The sequence below is a fragment of the Nanorana parkeri genome, unplaced genomic scaffold, assembly GCF_000935625.1.
Source record: "Nanorana parkeri isolate BGI_ZX_2015 unplaced genomic scaffold, ASM93562v1 scaffold199, whole genome shotgun sequence".
NCBI lineage: Eukaryota > Metazoa > Chordata > Amphibia > Anura > Dicroglossidae > Nanorana > Nanorana parkeri.
This window is the reverse complement of record NW_017306467.1, coordinates 1107649-1126924: the sequence shown is the minus strand read 5'-3', so window position 1 is coordinate 1126924 and position 19276 is coordinate 1107649. Positions and strand designations below refer to the sequence as shown.

The window sequence follows — 19276 nt, the reverse complement described above, 5'->3', positions numbered from 1 at the left end:
AGGAGTTTGTGCAGACAACAGGTTTGTCTGTGACTCCAGCGAGTTTACACTTGAGGGTTCAACAACTTTCACATGGGATAGTCGGCTTATACGTGTTCATTAACGGAGTAAGTAGCTCCCGAACGTATAGCACTGAGAGATGTAGAAAATATAGTTAAACTCCAGACACAGTATATTTCAAAAAATCAAATATCTCAGTAGTAACGAAGGTTATAATACATAGCCTGTGCAGAGGGCAGGACTGTGGGGGAGGAATAGCAGATCCAACCAGGACAAGCTCCCTGCAGAAAAGTACAGGAGGGGGCGGATAAAAGACCAGTCACCCTGCACAAAGAGAGAGAGAGAGCAGCAGTGACCTGTCTTTATTACAGGAAGTGTATGCACAGAGGAAAAGTTTCACTCTGGAATACTGCACATATCTGGAAACAATGCACAAAACACACCAAGATTCAAGTAAGAATACACATGTTTCTTGTATTTAGACGGTATGCTTATCCCAGAGTTCAGCGTTACGGCAGAAAGCTAAACACATTAATAAAATACATTTATTGGAGCTGCATTTATGAAATAAAGGCTTTGTGGCCTCCTAGCCTGTAATTGGACAGTGAAGGGGCAGAAACAGACTCATAAGGTCACCTCTCTGCTCTCTTTTCCGATGAGCATGTTCATTGAATGCATTTAAAGGAAAGCTTTAGCATTATCACCCTGCCATATGAGCTTCTTTTGGATATTATAGGCGGCCAAGCTGACAATCATCAAGAAGCCTACCCTGAACAATGCAATGCAGCTGCCACTGGAGTCCCATTTTTTATTCTTTTATTTAAAGTGATACTAAACTCTGGAGTTAAATCTTTAAAAATGCATTCAAGTACCTTATTAACAAAAATATATCTTATTTGCGTATCACTCAGATGTAGATCCTCAAATCATCTCTGAATTGGTGCCTCCCAATTCAGCCTATAAAATTGTCACTTAAAAATTTCTCTACACAGCCTTGGAGGTTGTATAGCACCATAACGCTTGCAATGGTGTGTGATCATTGATCTGTGTGAATGCGCCGACCAGTGAGAATCTCCTCTGAGCCTCCTCAGGCATTCACGCACACCACGGCAAGCATGATGTTTCTACACAGCCTGTGCATGAATTTTTTAAGTTCTGGGACCGTTACATTAGCAGGCGATGGTTTCAACCAATAAACGCTTTGGACTATCATTTAATGCAGAGGTGCCCATTAGACAGCTGAGAGAGGGAGAGACAGCCATGAGAGAGAGAAGAGACAGCCATGAGAGAGAGAAGAGACAGCCAGGAGAGAGAGTGGAGAGACAGCCAGGAGAGAGAGGGAGGTTTTTTTCCGTTGGTAGATCTCAATGAGCTCGTCATTTGAAAAGTAGATCTTAACACTAAAAATTGTGGGCGCCCCTGGAGGAAAGTATGAAAGAAAGAACATGGCGATTAGCATTTTAAGAAGCTAAGGTCAGTACTAGCAGCCTCCATGTTTCTCATGAAAGGTTTCTTTTAATGAAGACCTGTCATCAAGGAAAGAGCGTAAAGAAAGGCAGTATTTCTTAAAACAGATTTTTTTTTTTTTAATTTATTTCAATTTCCCTATTGCGTTGTGTTCACTTAGGTATCAGAAACATGGCATATATGTTGGGAGATCGTACATGTATGGAAAGCCTGAGGAAGGACATTACTGATCTTCAGGGTACCGTGATTGATGTCTTCTCAAGAGTGGGTGCTGTTCGGGTCCCCTCTTGGAAATTCCCAAATAAAATGTCCTGTGATCTCGATCTGGTACAGTTGCTGGATAGATATGACTATGTGGAGAATGATCCAGAGATCACACAGGTTTCACATATGGTGTTACTGGAGCTTGTAATTGACAGGTATGGTACATTTATGTAGTTTGGCAATACCTATTGCACATGTCATATCGAGGTTTTTATATAATATATTCATGTTAACTCTCAAAAATGAAAGTATAACTAACGGCAAAACTTTTTTTTTTATGCCTATTAAGGGGCACAGGAATTATTAGACTGGTTATACTGCCCCTTGTAGGAGAAATGGGCTTTGCCAACAAAAAACTGTGAGCCAGCTCAGGATAACCCTACCGACTACTAGCATGGCAGTTTTTTTATAGTGTCCTCAGGAGAGTGGACAGGTTTTCTTCAACTCTGCTGCTTTTTGTTTGTTTCAGAAATTTTCCACTATCAACAGCTGCTGGTAGATTAAAGGGACATTAAAGTCAAATGTTTCCCCCCTCCCCCCAATGTTAAGTAAAACACTCACCTTAAATGATGTCTCTTAATCCGATCTTCTTCTTTCCTGTCGTTTTCAGCCTTCTCTCCAGCGCTGCTGCGGCTCTCCGATCCAGCGCTGACTCCTCTGTGCTTGCTCGCACTCCCGATCCCACGGTGTCTGCATGCGGGTGCACACGTTTATAGACTTACCTTGTGTCTCTCCTCGTCTCCCGGCCGCAAATCTGAAATGCGAATGCGCCCGCCCCAAGATGCTTTGCGGCTGCCCAAGCAGTTTCGGAATTTTTGGACGGGAGCGCGCGGCGAAGACAGCGGTAAGTTTAAACCGCTTTCAAAAGCATTTTTTTTTACTTTTTGCATATATCTACTGCTTGCTAGCAATAGATATATGCAAAAAAAAACTGAGGGTTAAGAAACCCTGTAACCGCTTCCCGACCGTCTGTTGTAAAAAAAACGGCCGGCCGGGAGCTTCCTCGATGTAACACGGCCTGTTAGCCCCGCCCACTCGGGCGCGCGCGAGCAGGAAAGACACGACATTTAAAAACAGGCAGCGATGCCCGTTAACATAGAAGCGATCCGCCGGCTATAGAGCCCGGCCCGTGTCCCCCCTGCTCCCTCCGCGGGCCCCCATCCTTTGAGACCCCTGATGTCTCCATAAAGAGGACCTGTCACTTCTTTTCCTATCACATAAGGTGGTTTCTTAGCCCCCTCTGTGATAGCAATAAAGTTAAGTGGAAAAAAAAAAATATTTAAAGTTACACATAAAAAGAATGTAAAAAAACAAAAACATTTTTTTAAAGTCCCCACCCATACATACTCGCATGCAAACATGCGTCGGGTGCGCATACCTGCGAAAACGACGATTGCGCCCATTACGCCGGACATGTTACATATCGTCGTGAACATCGCAGTGAGACCAATAAGTCTAGGGCCATCAATCACGGATAACACTAAACTGATGAGCGGTAAAAGCTTTTAAGGCGTCGCCTATGGTCAATTTTGCGTATGGTCGTTTTTTTGCGATTTCGCGGGTGCGCCCAATTTTTAAGCTTGACATGTTTGGTGTCTATTTACCCGACGTGACCCTGCCTTTTATATTTTACCAAAAATTTGGTAATAATAATTGCTTCCTAACATAATGTAAAAAAAACTTTGCTTTTTCCAAAATTTTTAGTAATTTTTCCTAAATATCGTAAAAAATAAAACTCGTAGTGGTGATTAAATAGCACCAAAAGAAAGCTCTATGTGTCCCCAAAAAATGGTATAAAATGTATTTCAGTACAGCGTTGCATGACGGAATAAACCTCAGTCAAGGTACCGCAGCCCTGAATACTGAAAAATGGCCTGGCCAGGAAGGGGGTCTAAACACCTGGTCTTGAAGTGGATAAGGTCAGATATGTTACATTTTGGAAGTGTCTCCAGTCAGCCAACCAGTGCTGGTAGATTCATTAAAATAAGATCTCTTCACTACTGCGATTAATTCCTTGCTTAAAGTACACGTGGACTAATGGCTGTAATTCTTTATTTCAGGTGTGCTGATCTAAGAAACACTTTCCACTTTTGCTGTTGCATGGTTTCTTCTGTCAGTACTCATGCATGGACATCTTATGTATTAAGTACTTGACTGTGGAATACTTGTATAAAAAGTGTGTTGTGCATTTTATTTTTTTTTGCTGGAGTGGGGCTGTTAGTATGTTAGCTGCAGCGCAGTGCGTTTTTGACGCGTTTGCGTATCCTGACCGTTTCCTGACCGTACAAAATGTGACATGCAGTATTTTTCTGTCGTAACCTGAACGGACTGCGCACGTGGGAACTGTAGCCCATAAAACACATAGGGATACATTGGGATGCATTTTGAGTGCAGGAGCGTACGGATCAGGTCAGCACACAAAACGGACGTCGTGTGAACAGGCACTTAGAAATCATCTCTATAACTGATAGATGATTCGCAACACGGAGTTCCCTTAGACTGACAGAAAATCCCCCCCTCTGTGTCTCTCTACTGAAGATGGGCTGCTCCATGCAGGAAGGGGGGGGCGGGAAATAGGGGATAGATTCGCAACACGGAGTTCCCTTGTACTGACAGAAAATCCCCCCCTCTGTGTCTCCCTACTGAAGATGGGCTGCTCCATGCAGGAAGGGCGCCGCGACCCACTGCAGAAGGGCTCGCGACCCACTTTTGGGTCGCGACCCATGAGTTGAGAACCACTGATTTAGAGTATCTGGGTCTAGTCCTTAACATAGCTCAGGCCAAAATGTTCCCTCCATTGAAAAAAAATTCAAACTCTCTGGTCTCGGTTCAACCTCTACAGTCCAGGAGTTGCCTGTCTCTGGGCAAATTAATTCATTTGGACTAGGTTTTCCCTGGCTCAGTGGCTCAGAAATCCAGCTCTGGCCGGGGTTTTTCCTGAGCTGGCTAACAGTTTTTATGTTGCCACTATCCATTTCTCCTGGAGGGGGTCAGTATAATCGACAGTCTAAGAATTTCTGTGCCCCACCTTCTTGATTACCAATCATTTCCCCTCACATCTAGTTTGCTAACTTGACCTTCATTTGACGACGGACCCTTCTGCACCTATCCTAACGGCTCTATTGATCGAGAACTGAGCGATCAACTACCACTGATTGCTCAGTTCCTGATCTTCTCCCTGCAGAGAGAGGTGAGTCTCAGTCACTGCTCCCCGCAGGGATTCCCCCTACACTCTCCATTCTTCCAGCGCTCACTGGAGGGAGGGACAGAGGAGAGGGCAGACACAGCTGGCTCTGCCTCCGATGAGGCAGAGCCAGCTGTCAATCAGACAGCGGGGTGGATCCTGACAATATTGTCAGGATCTTTCTCAGCTGCAGTGCGGCTCTGCGCTGTCAGCATATAGCGGGCAATAGCCTGCTATATGCTGAGTTTGGGTAACAGGAGGACATAATAAATGTCCTCCTGTGGCCCTAAGGAGAACTATGGCAAAAAAGGTTGGGCCGCAGTTCTCTTTTAAAGTGTAACTATAGCCAAATCTTTTTATTTCATTTTTAATAGAGTAAAGAATGGTTAAGATTCCCTGTCTGGTGTCCCATTCATGACATTTTTCCTTTACTCCCTGCCCTGTAGTCATAATAGGAAGTGCACACTTATCTCTTCAATGTGAGGTGAATTGTCAGTTGTCCCATTGCAAGAATTCCCCTGTATTGCTGTTCTGGTTACAACTCCGAATTTTGGATTTCCAATCAATTTATGTTCCAGTGACAATGATCACTAGAACAAATAAAGAGGGTAGATCTCCCCAGCTGAGACACCGAGAGCAATCAAAACCTAACAGGGATTCAAACAGGTTTCACATTCCTATACAAGTCTAAAGGTGCCCACACACCTTGCGATAATTGTACGATTATCGCGGGAAATCTCGCGATTGTACGATTATCGCAAGGTGTGTGGAAGGCGTGCGACCATTTCTACTGTACGGTCGCATGACTTTTGTCTTTCGAGCATGTTCGAAAACCAGCCGAGAATCATACGATTTTCGGCTGGTTTGTAGCATGATAGAGATAACTGCCGTAAGGGCCAGTGTGCGCAAGCGCACACTGCCTGTTCAGCATTGCGGTCATCGGAAGCCCGCCCCTCTGCTGGGCAGACTTGCGATTATCACAAGTACGATCTGCCTGTCCAAGATAGGCAGATCGTATGTTTCCCCAGTCATCTTCCAGAACAGCCATCGAGTTGATGGAAGGAGGAGTCTATTTATTTAATGTGGTTGATGTGTTTCCTGTTGCAGGCAGGCGGAGCCTATATCTCGATGGCTGTCCTGGAAGATTCCTGGAAACAGAGTTATCAGGTAATCAACTCATGTTTTTTTTAATTACCTTACAACCATCGCAAGACAAAAGTTTTGCGATGGTTGTAAGGTGTGTGGCCAGCTTAAGAGAATGCAAAACCTCCTTGAAACAGGTCTAATGCAGGTCAGAAGGAGGTCAGCTTATCTGGTCAAATACACCTGTCAATTAGTTCTCAATGATCTCAAAAGCATCTTAAACTGATGCTTAACTGGTGTCATAGACACAAACCCAAAGCCCATTGACAGTGACCCCAGACAATTCAGTTGGAACCAGGTTAGCTAAAATATAAAAACAAAATGGCAGACAAGTGACCCTCTGTCCTGCGGGTCTGTACAGCCGTGTCAGAAGATATAGATGAAATGTCATGCTGTATTCCTACCTACTTACCTTTGACATTATTTAAACATGTACTGCTTGACAATTATCTTCTATATGCCCAGGCTGCTTCTCCTGCTTCAGAGTTTTGACATTTACACAGAGGTAATAAACAATGAAGGTCGGTTCACTCCAGCCCTTAGTCCTGGACCCTCCATGTCCATTGGGCTGACAGTTCGGAAATATTGGCGCAGCATGGTGAAGCTAGGAACTGTATTCCAAAAACCACAAAGTGGAAAGGTAAACATGGGGGACTATTACTTTTATTTTTAGTTCAGTTTTATTTTCCCTTTATTTTTGTATAGAATATTTATTTTACAAGTAAACATTTACCATACGGTGCCTCCATCACAGTGTGTATGCAAAGCATTCAGGATGTTCTAATATAAAAACGCCCAATACTGCTTGTTTACTTGTTGACTGCTTCCCTTTATTTGAAAATCCATACCAGTCTGTACATCCCTACATTGATTAATTCAGTTGTGTATGTGTTGTTAATAGACTGGTATAGCAAGAAATAGAATTACGCAGACTATTCACAGAAGAGTAGTAAATGAGCTTAGTAAAAAAACAAAACAGTGGCTACTTGCTAGCTGAAGTTGAAGGATACAAAAATATTTCTTATGCACCTGATTAAAATATGTTTTCTCTTTTTTTTTATTATTTTTGGCCCTGAAAATAATAAGGAAGGCACTATATATAACAGAGGCACTAGCTGGTCTTGCAGCGGAGATAAGGCAAAGCATCAGCATCTTATTGTCAACATTTTAATGGAGCTCAGTCTATCTTTGTAAGATAGACTGAGCTCCATTGAAACGTTGACAATAAAATGCTGATGCTTTAACTGATCTCCGCTACTAGACCTGTAAGTGCCTCTGTACCTAATTTAGATATATAGAGATATCTTCAAGAGGAGTGCATGGGATTTATGCATACAAATGGCAGAAAGGACAGAAGTAAGTGTTGCATGTGAAAAACATCCATATGCCACCAATTAGATTTTTTCAAGTTTGTTGCTCTGATACACTTCTTCAGTTCTCTTTGTGCCGGTGTTCTGTCGGCTTTAGCGACTGCATTACGTTTGCTGACCTATGTTAGGTGCACGGCGACACCTCCTCCACACCGCAATTGCGCATGCACTGTATGAAAAACACACTGAGGGAAAAAAAAAAAGCCTAGATATATTCTAGACGCATGTGCGAACACGTCATAAAGGTCACCATATTTGCAGTGGTTGACGCTTCGCCTGAGTTCGCCACACCCCCTTGTGTGACCCACTGGGTCACTTAGTCTCCCTAGTGTGACCCACTGGGTCATTCGGTATTCTTAATTTGACCCACTGGGTCAATCAGTGTCCCCAGTGTTACCCGCAAACATTGTGACTTTGTGACATCAGCGCTCATGTGCGCCGGTGTTGGTTGAAACAAATTATTTTTTTTAGTTGGAGGTGTGGCTGTGCATGTTACATCGGTCGGCAAACGTAACGGGTTGTCAAATATGACAGAACACCGGTCTTTCTAAATATTTCCAGTGAGTATTGCAGCAAAAGCAGCATTTTTATCTTTTAAAGGATATTCCTTTTTTTTTTTTTTTTTTTAAACCTGCTTTAAATATTTCCATCTTTCTGCAGAGAGTCTCCATACAGGACAATGTTATTATGACAAATAAAAATGAAACTTCCAAAGATCCTTCCCATTTGTCTTCATCAAGGCTTCAGACAGCCCCCTCACATCTTCAGAGCCATGGAATTAGCAGCACTCCAAGAGAATCTAAGCCTGAAACTGTAAAGGACACACGAAATGTAGGCTCACAGACATTAGAGTCTGCTCTCGTACCCTGTGATGCATGTGCTATTGCCCAGAGTAGCTTGAAAGAAGTCACTGATGCCATTGTTAGTGTATGTAAAAGTCAGAATTTGCCCACGTCTCTTACAAAAATCCAAGAGGTTTTACCACCTGGAGGTATCCTGTCTCCCAATGAAATGAGATACTGGGCCAGTGAAGAGAGCAAGGACCTGGCTCGTATAGCCAAACATCTATCAGAGCTCACCCAGCTGATACAACCTCTGAGAAATCAGCTTGAAGCTACTAAAGTCGAGAATGAGAGGCTTCAAGAAAATATGGAAAGTTGGGAGAATCAGCTTCAGGCACAGAGGGAAGAGATGCAGAGACAAGCAAAGGACAATGAAAGGAAGTTACAAGAAAAGGGGCAACAAAGTCAGGAAGTGATGGACAGGCTGGAGAGGGACAAGGAAGAACTCAGAAAAGGTATTGGTTGATTAAACCTCATTCTGATAGCTCAAAGAACACCTTAGGAGGACATAAGAGTTACTAATTTACTGGGCACTAATTAATTGCTTATATTTGATTTAGGCTCAGTGGTCCTAGAAGAAAGAGTTTCCATTCTGAAAGAGGAGTTAACAATGCAACATTGTACCATCCGAGATCTAGGTGAGGTTTAATAAAAATGTATTAAAAAGTGGTTGCTGTAAGCTGCACTGTATCACTATTCCATATGGACTGTTGCAATCAGGTTACATTGTTTCCAGCTGCTTATTAACCTGCACATAACAGTCATGAAAACCTGAAAAACTTAAAAATTGAGGAGGGCAAGAAGGAAGCCATGAACACACATGCCATGAAATTGTAAAGCCTGGCACCCGTGCAGTAGCCTTTATGTCAACCCCCTTTGTGCTGCCTATCATCTTGTGGCTTACTACAAAGTTACAATGGTACTGTCTAAATGATCACTGGGGACAGGGTTTCTGAGGAAATGCTTCATCATTCTCCTAGATATCACTGCTACTTTTCAGTGATAAAATGTATATATTTGATTTGAAAAGCATGCTATTGCTGTATGTTGTGATTACTTTTTTGAGACCAAAAAGTAATCACAACAAGAGTATCTAAGAATGAAAAATGTGTCTGAATTAGTCCATAATCAAAGATTTATGTTCTGTAGAGCTAGCCAGACAAAGACTAATAACCGAGATGCAAAATATGGTTCGCAAGGAAGAGGTCTCTGCTCTGGAAAAGAAAATGAATGATTTGAAAGTCCACCTAGATAGCACCCAGCAGAAAGTGCATGAATCAGAAGAGGCAGTATCTAAAGAACGGGCACGTGGAGAGAACCTTCAGATCCAAAAAGAGGTGAGTGCCTCCCACTATCATCAAGTAAAAACTTGATTTTGTGTTTTTAATCCTATTTGTTTTAACATTGCATCAGCTTTCACTGGCTTTCATAGGTAAGTACAGTATATTGTGCCTTAAATATTGAATCCAGCTGTGATACTGGCAGTCTATCCCTTATTCACAGAGTTATGTTACAGTACACGCTCAGGGATGGAAGCAGCAGCAATCCAACACGGCTGGCCGTGTTGTTTAGTATGTGGCCTAGGCTAGCTTTAATGGTTTTCATTTTTTATCAGTCTAGGATGAGAGCTAGGATGAAGTGCACTTCCAGCTGTTAGTGTTGGCAATGTGCAGGTAAATTCAAAAAAGTTGGATAGTTCCTTAAAATAGGTAAACAAGGATCAATAGGACAAGTTTTTTGCATCTGGGCCACCTGGAGGCATTTTAACACACCATTGTAACAACTGTCTAACCTTTGGACCCCCAGTTCCAGGAGATCCTGGATATTTAAGGACTGTCGTGTCTGGCTCCCCCAGGCCTTTTTCACTTGGCTGAAGCAGAACTACCCTCCAACAAATCTCAGACCTGATCTCATCCATTTTTGAGCTGGCCTGCACCTCTCTGTACTTTGTTACTTCTTACTTAACTTAACTTTACTTAACTGTTTACTTAACCCCTTTCTTCCTTCTAACCCCTCCTATGGTCTCCCTGATATCCTGTTTCCTACCATACCCTCCCTCCTACACCCCTCTCACCCCAACCCATTTGCCTTGCTCCCCCCTACCTCCCTCTTTGTGATGGACTGATGTAGTCTACTCTTTTGTTAAGTAACCTAGATTGCATTGATTGGATAAAGGGCACAACACTCGAAACGGCAGTAATGATACTTTAAGATTTGCAATGGACTAATGTATGGTCTTGATTGAATGCCCTTTTCTTTAACATGGTCCATTTAATAATTAAAGATTATACTACAAAAAACCAACAAAACACTGAAATGCATAGGTTTATAGGTTTATGCTGCTGCTTTGTGGCTTTTTCCTTTGGCAAAAATCTTTTATAGTTCTATAGCGTTTTATCAGACAAACATCTGTTGCAGTATTCTATTTGTCCAGTAATAATCTGCATCATCTTTCCATTGAACCCCAGTCCCTGCAGGCAAAGCAGAAATCCTTGTTGCAGCAGTTGGATCGTTTATCACAAGAGTGTGAAGACCTGCAAGGTAGTCTGGGTGATGCAGAAGAAGAAAAGGCAAACCTGGAAGAGCAGATAGAACAAATAAAAAAAGAGGAGGAAAACCTTAAGAGACAACTGAATGGTCAACAGGTACAGCCACATAAAAATGATTACTCCTTTACACTTCCCAAAAGAAGTAAATCTGCCTGTCGCTACCTACCTACTTATATCAATATTATACAATACAGCTATTTCTCAGTAGCTATACCCTGTCCACTAATTTCATCCATTACTTGTAGGAGATGGTGAGGATACTGCAGCAGGAGAAGGTGGCACTTGAGAAGTCTGTGTCAGAGGTGACCAGGCAGCTTACAGAACTACAAGGATGTCTGCAGGAGCAGAAGGAAAGAGAGAAACTCTTAATATCATATCCAGACTTACATCCGCTACCTGAATTTGAGAGTAAGTGTTTATAATGGAAAACTGGACTTGAACCATCTCCTTGCCAGAGCTATAATGGAAATGTTATGCCACAAATAGTCTCCAATAACAAGCTGTGATCTGATTATGTCACCAGTATTTATCATGCAGATATTGCCATCCTCTTCATAGGCAGTGTCCAGGAAGCTCCCTATCAGTATCATTGACCAGAGGTGATATAAGGTGTCTCTTTTGGGTCAGATTTTACAACCTGTAGTCACATGGGGAGGGGAGGGGGGGGGGGGGTTACTCTCCTGCAAATGTGGCCTTCCTTTGTAAGTAAGGTAATGACCTGACAATCATATTTTCATCCTGGCCTAAATGTCTCTCATATTAATTAGGTTGTTAAGTTTGGTCAAGCATGTGGACAGATCATAGGGATGCAGTGGATATTTTTTTTCTGGTCATATTATGGGTGCCTCTTTGGCTGTACTTGTATTAGATTGTTTAGCTGTATCTGCACATACTCACCTACCAAGGGTTTGTACTTGCCTTCCAACAACTTTGTTGCCTTCATGCACGTTGGGCTGAGGAATTATATGCTGATCATTCAGACGGTATATGTGAGTAGAACTGATCTCTTGTTTTTACCATTATTTGTTTTAATAAACTATAACACACGAAGATCAGGCACTGTCTGTCTATTGTTTTTTGCATATATCTGAGGATCATCCCATCTGAATTTGGATATCTGCCTACCCGGGTGATGTCATTTGACTTGGAAGATTCCCTATAAGACATCTGGTGTTACGCACTAGCGCTGATGACATGAATGTAGATTGTTTAAAATGCTGATTTGATTATCGCATTAACTAAATTAAGTGTTTAAATAGATCCTGTCTACAGAAAACAAATGCAGAAGTTATAAAGAGGTCCTTGTTCATACCTGAAGCGTGTTTGAAAAGCCTGCAGATACAGTGAGATGCTGGGCATCTTTGAAAGGCAATGCTGTGGTACTTCCTGGTTCCTCACATTCCTACTGACATTTCATGGACTTTTTTTTAGGGCAAAGCAATATGTGAAGTGCAGCAGCTCAAAGCAAGCACCAATAAGTCAGTTATTTGTTACTGCAATGATGATTTAGATAACATTGTTTTATGAATTATTTTCCATTATATGACTTTATGGTGACATTCTAAAGGTTCCGGTGATATCACTGAAGACATGGAAAAACAGCTCCAGGCAAACAGCATCCGCATCAGCATTTTAGAGGAGGAGAACACCAAATTGAGGGTCAGCCTGCACAAACTGGAAGAGAAGAGCAAACAAGGGCCACTTCAGGTGAATGGTGCAATCTCTGCAGCCAGTGGAATGCAACTTGGCACGTAACCGTGGTAAACTGACTTATAAAAGTACAAAGTGCTTATACAGTTTATTGCAGGTATCGTAATGTATGCCTGAATTGTGATGAATACCTATAAATATGAGAACACTAAATCTATCTGACAGGGATTCCTGGATCACAAGATTGGCTAAACATATGTACAGGTGAAACTCGAATAATTAGAATATCGTGCAAAGTTCATTTATTTCACTAATGCAACTTAAAAGGTGAAACTAATATATGAGATAGACTCATTACATGCAAAGCAAGATAGTTCAAGCCGTGATTTGTCATAATTGTGATGATTATGGCTTACAGCTCATGAAAACCCCAAGAACCCCAAATCCACAACCTCAAAAAAGTAAAATATATCATGCAATCAATAAAACAAGGATTGTACATAGAACAATATCGGACCTCTGAAAAGTACAAGCATGCATATGTACTCAGTACTTGGTTTGGGCCCCTTTTGCACCAATTACTGCAATTACTTTTGCACGATATTCTAATTATTTGAGTTTCACCTGTAGAATCCTGTGGGAACATTTCCAGAAATAGTTTAGCAATGGCCGTCCACATCGTTTTCTTAGGAAAACTAGCTAGTTCTTCCGGATCCTTTGTGTTTAATTCATTTTCTATACATTAGAAATATTGTAAAGTCTACATATATGTTTTATGGATTTACTAAAATAAAGAAAAAAAGGTGATAAATTCAACTGAAATACTTTTTATGTAAAAATTATTAAAAAAAAAAAAAGAACTCCTTTAGTGCATAGCATGCACCCTCCAGTAACTTTACTTATCTTTCTTGTTCCTGTCTCCCACCCTGACCCCACTACAGCCACCTCAAAAATCCTGGTACTTCCAGGAATGGGAGAACATATGCAACTAGTCCTGCCTTCCCACAATGCAGTGCTTGAGGCTGAGTAGCTAATCACCAGGCTTGAGCCCTGTCACATGGGGGTACAGTATGCTTGTAACAGTGCAAGTTCCACCATCTGTGTAGGGTCAGTACTTGCCTAGAGTCTTTGAAGATGTTGCAGAGGGATCAAGGCAGCAAATTAAAGGAATTCTTTCCTGAGAGAGACATGGAGGATATTATTGCTAATTCTTCTGCAAATTCCTGGCTGTCATTTTTACCCTCTTGCTTCAGTCTATTTTGTCCCTTACCTGTAAAACTCACTTTCTCAACGTACTGGCCAGACAACTAACATCTACAGAAGGGTAATAAAAATCGCAGCCTTGTGGGTCTCTCAGGAAATGCTTATTTTACAGATGAGCAGGGACTTAGATGTAATTTCAAATACCTGCAGTTGCTTTTTAATGCTTATGCTCCTCCTCAGTTCTGAGCAGTTCTGATCAGGAAAGAATCCAACATTTCAGAGTTTGCATCATTATGTTAGCCCATCATTATGATGGGCTATGTCTTTGGCCAATGTGTGAGAGAAGGGAGGGCTTGCGCAATTTTCTGCACTTCCAGTAATTCCTGAAGCTCTCTTTGATAAGTATGGCTTGGCATTTGGGCAGAACATGGGCACTGAAAGATGCTCCAGGTATCTCTGCACTTTATACCTTTTTTTTGTGGATGTGAAAATGAGAGTGTGACTTTAAGGCATCACTGGGGGGATTTGTGTTCTCACAGACAGGCTTTAAAGTGACATTAAACCCTCAGATTTTTTAGCATAAAACAATACTGTAATGTGTGCCTTAACTGTAATCCATGTTTGTTTCCCTTCTCTTTGCTGCTCTTCCTTTTTAAATCCGTATCTCTTCTCATCCTGGGCAGAACTTCTGTTTTGCAGCAGACTGCCTTGTCTCTGGAATAGATACATGGTGTCTGTGTGAAGGTTCACAACCTGAACCAGCACTACTGGAAGAGGCACTCGGCTGCAAAGGGAAGTTCTGCCCAGCATGAGAAGAGATACAGATTTAAAAGGAAGAGCAGCAAAGAGAAGAGAAACAACCATGGATTACAGTAAGCCATACATTACAGTATTGGTATATGTTAAAAAATCTGAGGGTTTAATGTCACTTTAAGTGTAAATCAGGATTCTGATTGGTTGCTAAAGGTTACTGTGCTAAATAACAAACACTTAGGCATGAGAACACTTTTTTGATGCCAGGATTTTCTTGGTATTTTGAACAGACATATACTTCCTTATTTAGTAAAGAACATTTTACCAAATGAGGAAGTATGTGGCTTTACAAAATAGTCTTGTCAGTAGACAGATCGATTTTAAAGTATTAATTTCTTTTCCATACATTTAGATTGTTCCTCAGACCCGGTTGTGGACCCTTGCACCCAATAGAGAGCAAATGTCTCCAGAATCTCAACTCACACATACCAATAGCAGAAGCAGCATGACAAAGTAAGTGTTTTGTCAGTGTCCTATCATGTCATGAACCATGAATAATACAGACTTCCAGCAGATCTGCAATGGTGGAGAAATATTCAATGTGTTGGAAATGTTTTATCTTGTAGCTCATTGTTCCCCCCCCGGTAAGAACGATATTGTGGACATCTACTGTGACCATAGACATGCACATTTGTAGAACATCAGTATATATTTCTATAGTCCTGACAATGGAAAGAGTATTTATTCAGCCTTGCTTGTTTTGCCACGTGCTGGCTCTAGTCAGTGCTTGAGGTGTTTTCTTATATTTGTTTTTGTAAAAGGAATTTTTGTTTTCTTTTAATCACACAGGAATCCCACTCCAAGACTAAATTCAATCACCATCACTAAGGATTCAGAGAGCTCCTCAGCTCTCGGCCAGCCAGAAAGAAAAAGTTCACGACCAGCTGTAAATCTTCTGATGTTTCCACCTGAGAACTCCTCAATTGCTGCTTATGCACGTGTCAAGCAAGTAAAGGGTAGAAATCGAACCCCCAGTTCAGATCGCAAGTAGCTGGCATACTGACACTTTATTTGTATGGGCCTGCTTCCACATTGGGGCTAATTTACTAAATAAGCAGAGGCTGTTCACTTCGCAAAGTGAATGTTAGTAAATTAAGTGAACCTGTGCCTACTTTGAATACCCACTTAATTTGTTGATTTAAGTGAAAAAAACTTTAACTCATTTGCTAAGCTCATTCAACATTCACTTTTCAAAGTAACCATACGTTTCCAAACTAATGCATCTCTATTTCTTTAGAGAAACCAACCCAAGGAAAGCAATTCATAAAAACTTTGCCTCAACTGGAGTGCAGCCAATCAGCTCTTAAATTTTAGTTTTCTAAGCTGTATGGGGAAAATTAATTATATCAGCTGACTGGTTGCTATGGGCAACTGCAGCGGCTGAGATAGAACCTGTCTCAGAAACTTTTTATTCATTCCCCTCTTTGTGTCAGCTTAGCATTGTCCACGTATAACACATGATTCACTTTGGGAATATAATGTGATGCACTTATAGATAGTAAAGACACAGTGCACTCTTGGACTATGTTATACAAGCAGATTAAGGGGTCTATTCACAAAAGGGTGAAGAGTTTTGGGACGGCAGGAGAAGTGAACAATCTAGGACAACATCGCTGATTTGGAAAAATCCTCCAATTCAGCTCACTTTCCAGTTCAGCTATGTTGTTCTAGATTGTTCAATTCTCCTGCCTTCTCCAAACTCTTCACCCTTTTGTGAATAGACCCCCAAATCTTTTCATAAATTGCCATTTTGCCATTAAGGTTGTTTGCACATGGGCACTGGACCTGGCAGAGGGAATGCTCTCTTTTTGCATACCATAGAGATTCAACCTAAAAGGATTTTGTGGTCTTTAACTGCAAGCAGCTTAATGTAAATAACCTTAGAAATGTGTGTGTTATTTTTTTTTTTTTTAAGTATTTAATAATATATAGTGTGTGTGTGTGTGTGTGTATATATATATGTATATTTATATATATATTGTAGCAGCCATATGTGCTCATTATCATTACTTGCTGTGCTTTCTGCTTAGTAGTGCTACACACTGATTGTGTTTACTGTTCCTCTCTATTAATTAATTTGAAGTCGAGTAGTGAGATCATTACCTATAGGCAATTAGAAAAAAAGTTTTTAACAAACATGATCAATAAAGCCAAAACCTGGAATTATTTGTTGCAGTCATTTCTGTCACATATATTTATTAATAATAAACTAGTGCTGTAATGCATTTGATACATTTGTCTTACTTTTACCTGTAATGCTTAGTTGTGACATGCCATTTGATTGCTGTGTATAAATGATGTAGTTTGTAGAGAGTATTGCGAGCTTGTTGTCAGCTGCTTAGGGTAAGCAGACATGTACTAACAATGAAGGGAAAACGGCTATTATAAAGATTGTTTATAGTCTGTACTACTGTGTTTGATACAAAAGGTAACTCCCTATCAGGCATAATCCTTTAGGCCACTCCCTATTAATTATTACTCGATTCAACAGGATCCTGGCATACAAAATACTGACTGGACAGATTTCCTGTTACATTGGACTATTTTTCAATCCTACAGGCAATAAACTGAATTTCTATAAAAGGGTAACCTAACATTTCAGATGCAGTGTACAACAGTAGGCTTTGCAATCTAGCTTGCACTTTTTCTGATTTCTAAAGCATTTCTAAACGTTAAGCTGGCCTTACACTAATAGTTTGTTTGGAAGATGAACAACAAAAATCTAACAGATTCCTCTATCCACAGAAAACAATGTGAATAGGGGAATCCTCACTGCCGGGAGCTGCTGGATACCCGGGCAGTGCCTGCATTTGATTAGATGCAGGCACTGTTTGGCTGAACATTTCTGGACTGTCTCCTTCGACAAACGTTGATTGAAAAATTGGCTGTTTTCAAGCGAGGGGGGACTGATAGGGTCACCCACTTGTCGAATTTATGCAAAGGTAGCAGAACTCGACTAGCCTGTGGCCAGCTTAAGGAACTAAATGAAGAGCAAAGTGCAGTAAACCACAACAACCAGACAGAGTTCAGTTTACTGACGTCAAATCAATGGGAGTTCTGAATTGTATGGGGAGAAAAACAGTTCTGACTCGAACATAAACCCGTGTACAGCAGCCCAAAGGCAATTTCTGGTTGTATGGGTTTCCGTAGACATCTCTGAAGAACTAGGGCTTCTACTCATTAACCCTTCCGAAGATCCTGTTAAACCTGACTTGCACGTCCATCACACAGTACTTGTCAGATGAGCACCTCATAGATTTGTGCTGTCATTTCTATTGTGCAGCACTTTGACCCTTTAGTGTATACATAGGTTAATAAGATGGGGCACAAAATAACATCTGGCAATAGTTATCTCATTCTGTTGGTTTTCTTTCCCTTGACATCAACATGGTTATTCCTGTTTGTAAATATTAGTGTCTTTTACGTCAGATGATCCGTGCAGTGGAAAATATCTTATGATTCCCCAAAGAAGAGCAAAGTCTAGATGTCTGACAGCCTATGTTTGGGATTGCTTGCTGCACACTAAAGCTTACATGCCAGGCTCACATGGGGCCTTTAGCAGAGCATTGTTTCTTTACCAACAAATGTTGGCCCCTTCAAGGTCAACACCACATAAAACTGATATTTTAGTTTTGCATGTTTGCTTGTAAGTTAAAGTAGTCCTACATGCATGTCTTTTTTTAAAAGAACAACTTGGTATTGATTAATATAGCACAGGACAAGTCAACAATCCATTCTGCTCAGTAACGTTCGGGAACATTTTTCTCTTTTTCTGGCACAACCTCTGGCTTCCATTGTGCCACTTCCCTAAACTTGTGGTCGGGGGCATGTGCTCATCCTTCCCAGTCACCTGATCAAATACTTAAGAGACTACATATCTCATCATTCATGACGCAGCACATGCCTAACCTGCTGTTTGTGAAATTAGGCAGATGTCAAGGCTGACGCATACAGGTAGCTTGACAAGACACCACAAAGAAGACTCCCTTCTACTTCTCCTTCAAGGTAAATGCTTCTCAGCGACCTTCCCTTTGATTAGGAGCCGTGTCTTCCATGTGTCCCCTTAGGCTACCTGTGCGTGTTGGCGTAGGCAGCGTTCTCATGCCGACATGTCATCGGCAGCTTACACAAAAAAGGTGATTCCAAGAACCCTGCTAGCCAAGGAGCCACCATTATACCTGGCATGCTGTAAGGGGACTGGGTGAAACATCAAGAAAGGAAACATTTCAAACATGCAGGAATGTAACTGTAATGTATATCTTTTTTTAATAAATTCTTTCTTTTGTGACAGGGTATATGAAATATACACGAAGATGTCAAGAGACACAAAGATACAAAGACAGGGAATATGTAATCATTACAAATGATCTGTAAAGTTAGTGAGGTCCGACAATGATACATGGCGATAGCCAATATAAATCCCAGAGTCTGAGGCCCGTATCAACCGGACTCAGGAGGGGACTCATTAACGTCCACACCACACTCAAGTGGTGTAATGTATATCTTGATGTCAGCTGCTGTAATTCAACAAAGAAAACAGGGTTAATAGTAGACATGTGCACCAGCAAAAAATGTGTTTTGTTTCGCTTTGATTCGGATTTCGCGTTATTTAGTTTTTCGGGATTCGGGTCCGAAAGTCAATTCGTTTCGACATTCGGATTCGGACTAAATTCGTTAGCGGTAATCTGTACAAATGTTCGTTTCAATTTCATTTGGTTTTTGTTTTTTCGTTCGTTCCTTCGTTGCAACAAAGTGACATTTAAGAGGGGAAAAAAAGGTGTTTTTTTTTTC

At 41.2% G+C, this 19276-nt stretch overlaps 1 protein-coding gene across 1 annotated transcript; it reads left to right on the top strand.

The window, feature by feature from the left end:
* The first annotated feature begins 1634 nt into the window (after nt 1-1634).
* On the top strand, nt 1635-15476 carry CCDC157 (coiled-coil domain containing 157). The gene is made up of 10 exons (XM_018555496.1): nt 1635-1886; nt 6524-6698; nt 8089-8725; nt 8831-8908; nt 9420-9607; nt 10739-10915; nt 11065-11233; nt 12387-12526; nt 14838-14938; nt 15275-15476. The coding sequence occupies exons 1-10, from the start codon at nt 1639-1641 to the stop codon at nt 15474-15476; spliced, it is 2115 nt and encodes a 704-aa protein (XP_018410998.1). The 5' UTR covers nt 1635-1638.
* Nucleotides 15477-19276: the final 3800 nt, after the last annotated feature.

Coding starts and splice junctions, on each gene's coding strand:
- CCDC157 (XM_018555496.1), top strand. CDS start 1,639: ATGGCATATATGTTGGGAGATCGTACATGTATGGAAAGCCTGAGGAAG. Junction 6,699..8,088: donor AAAAACCACAAAGTGGAAAG/GTAAACATGGGG, acceptor ATCTTTCTGCAG/AGAGTCTCCATACAGGACAA. Junction 14,939..15,274: donor AGCAGAAGCAGCATGACAAA/GTAAGTGTTTTG, acceptor TTAATCACACAG/GAATCCCACTCCAAGACTAA.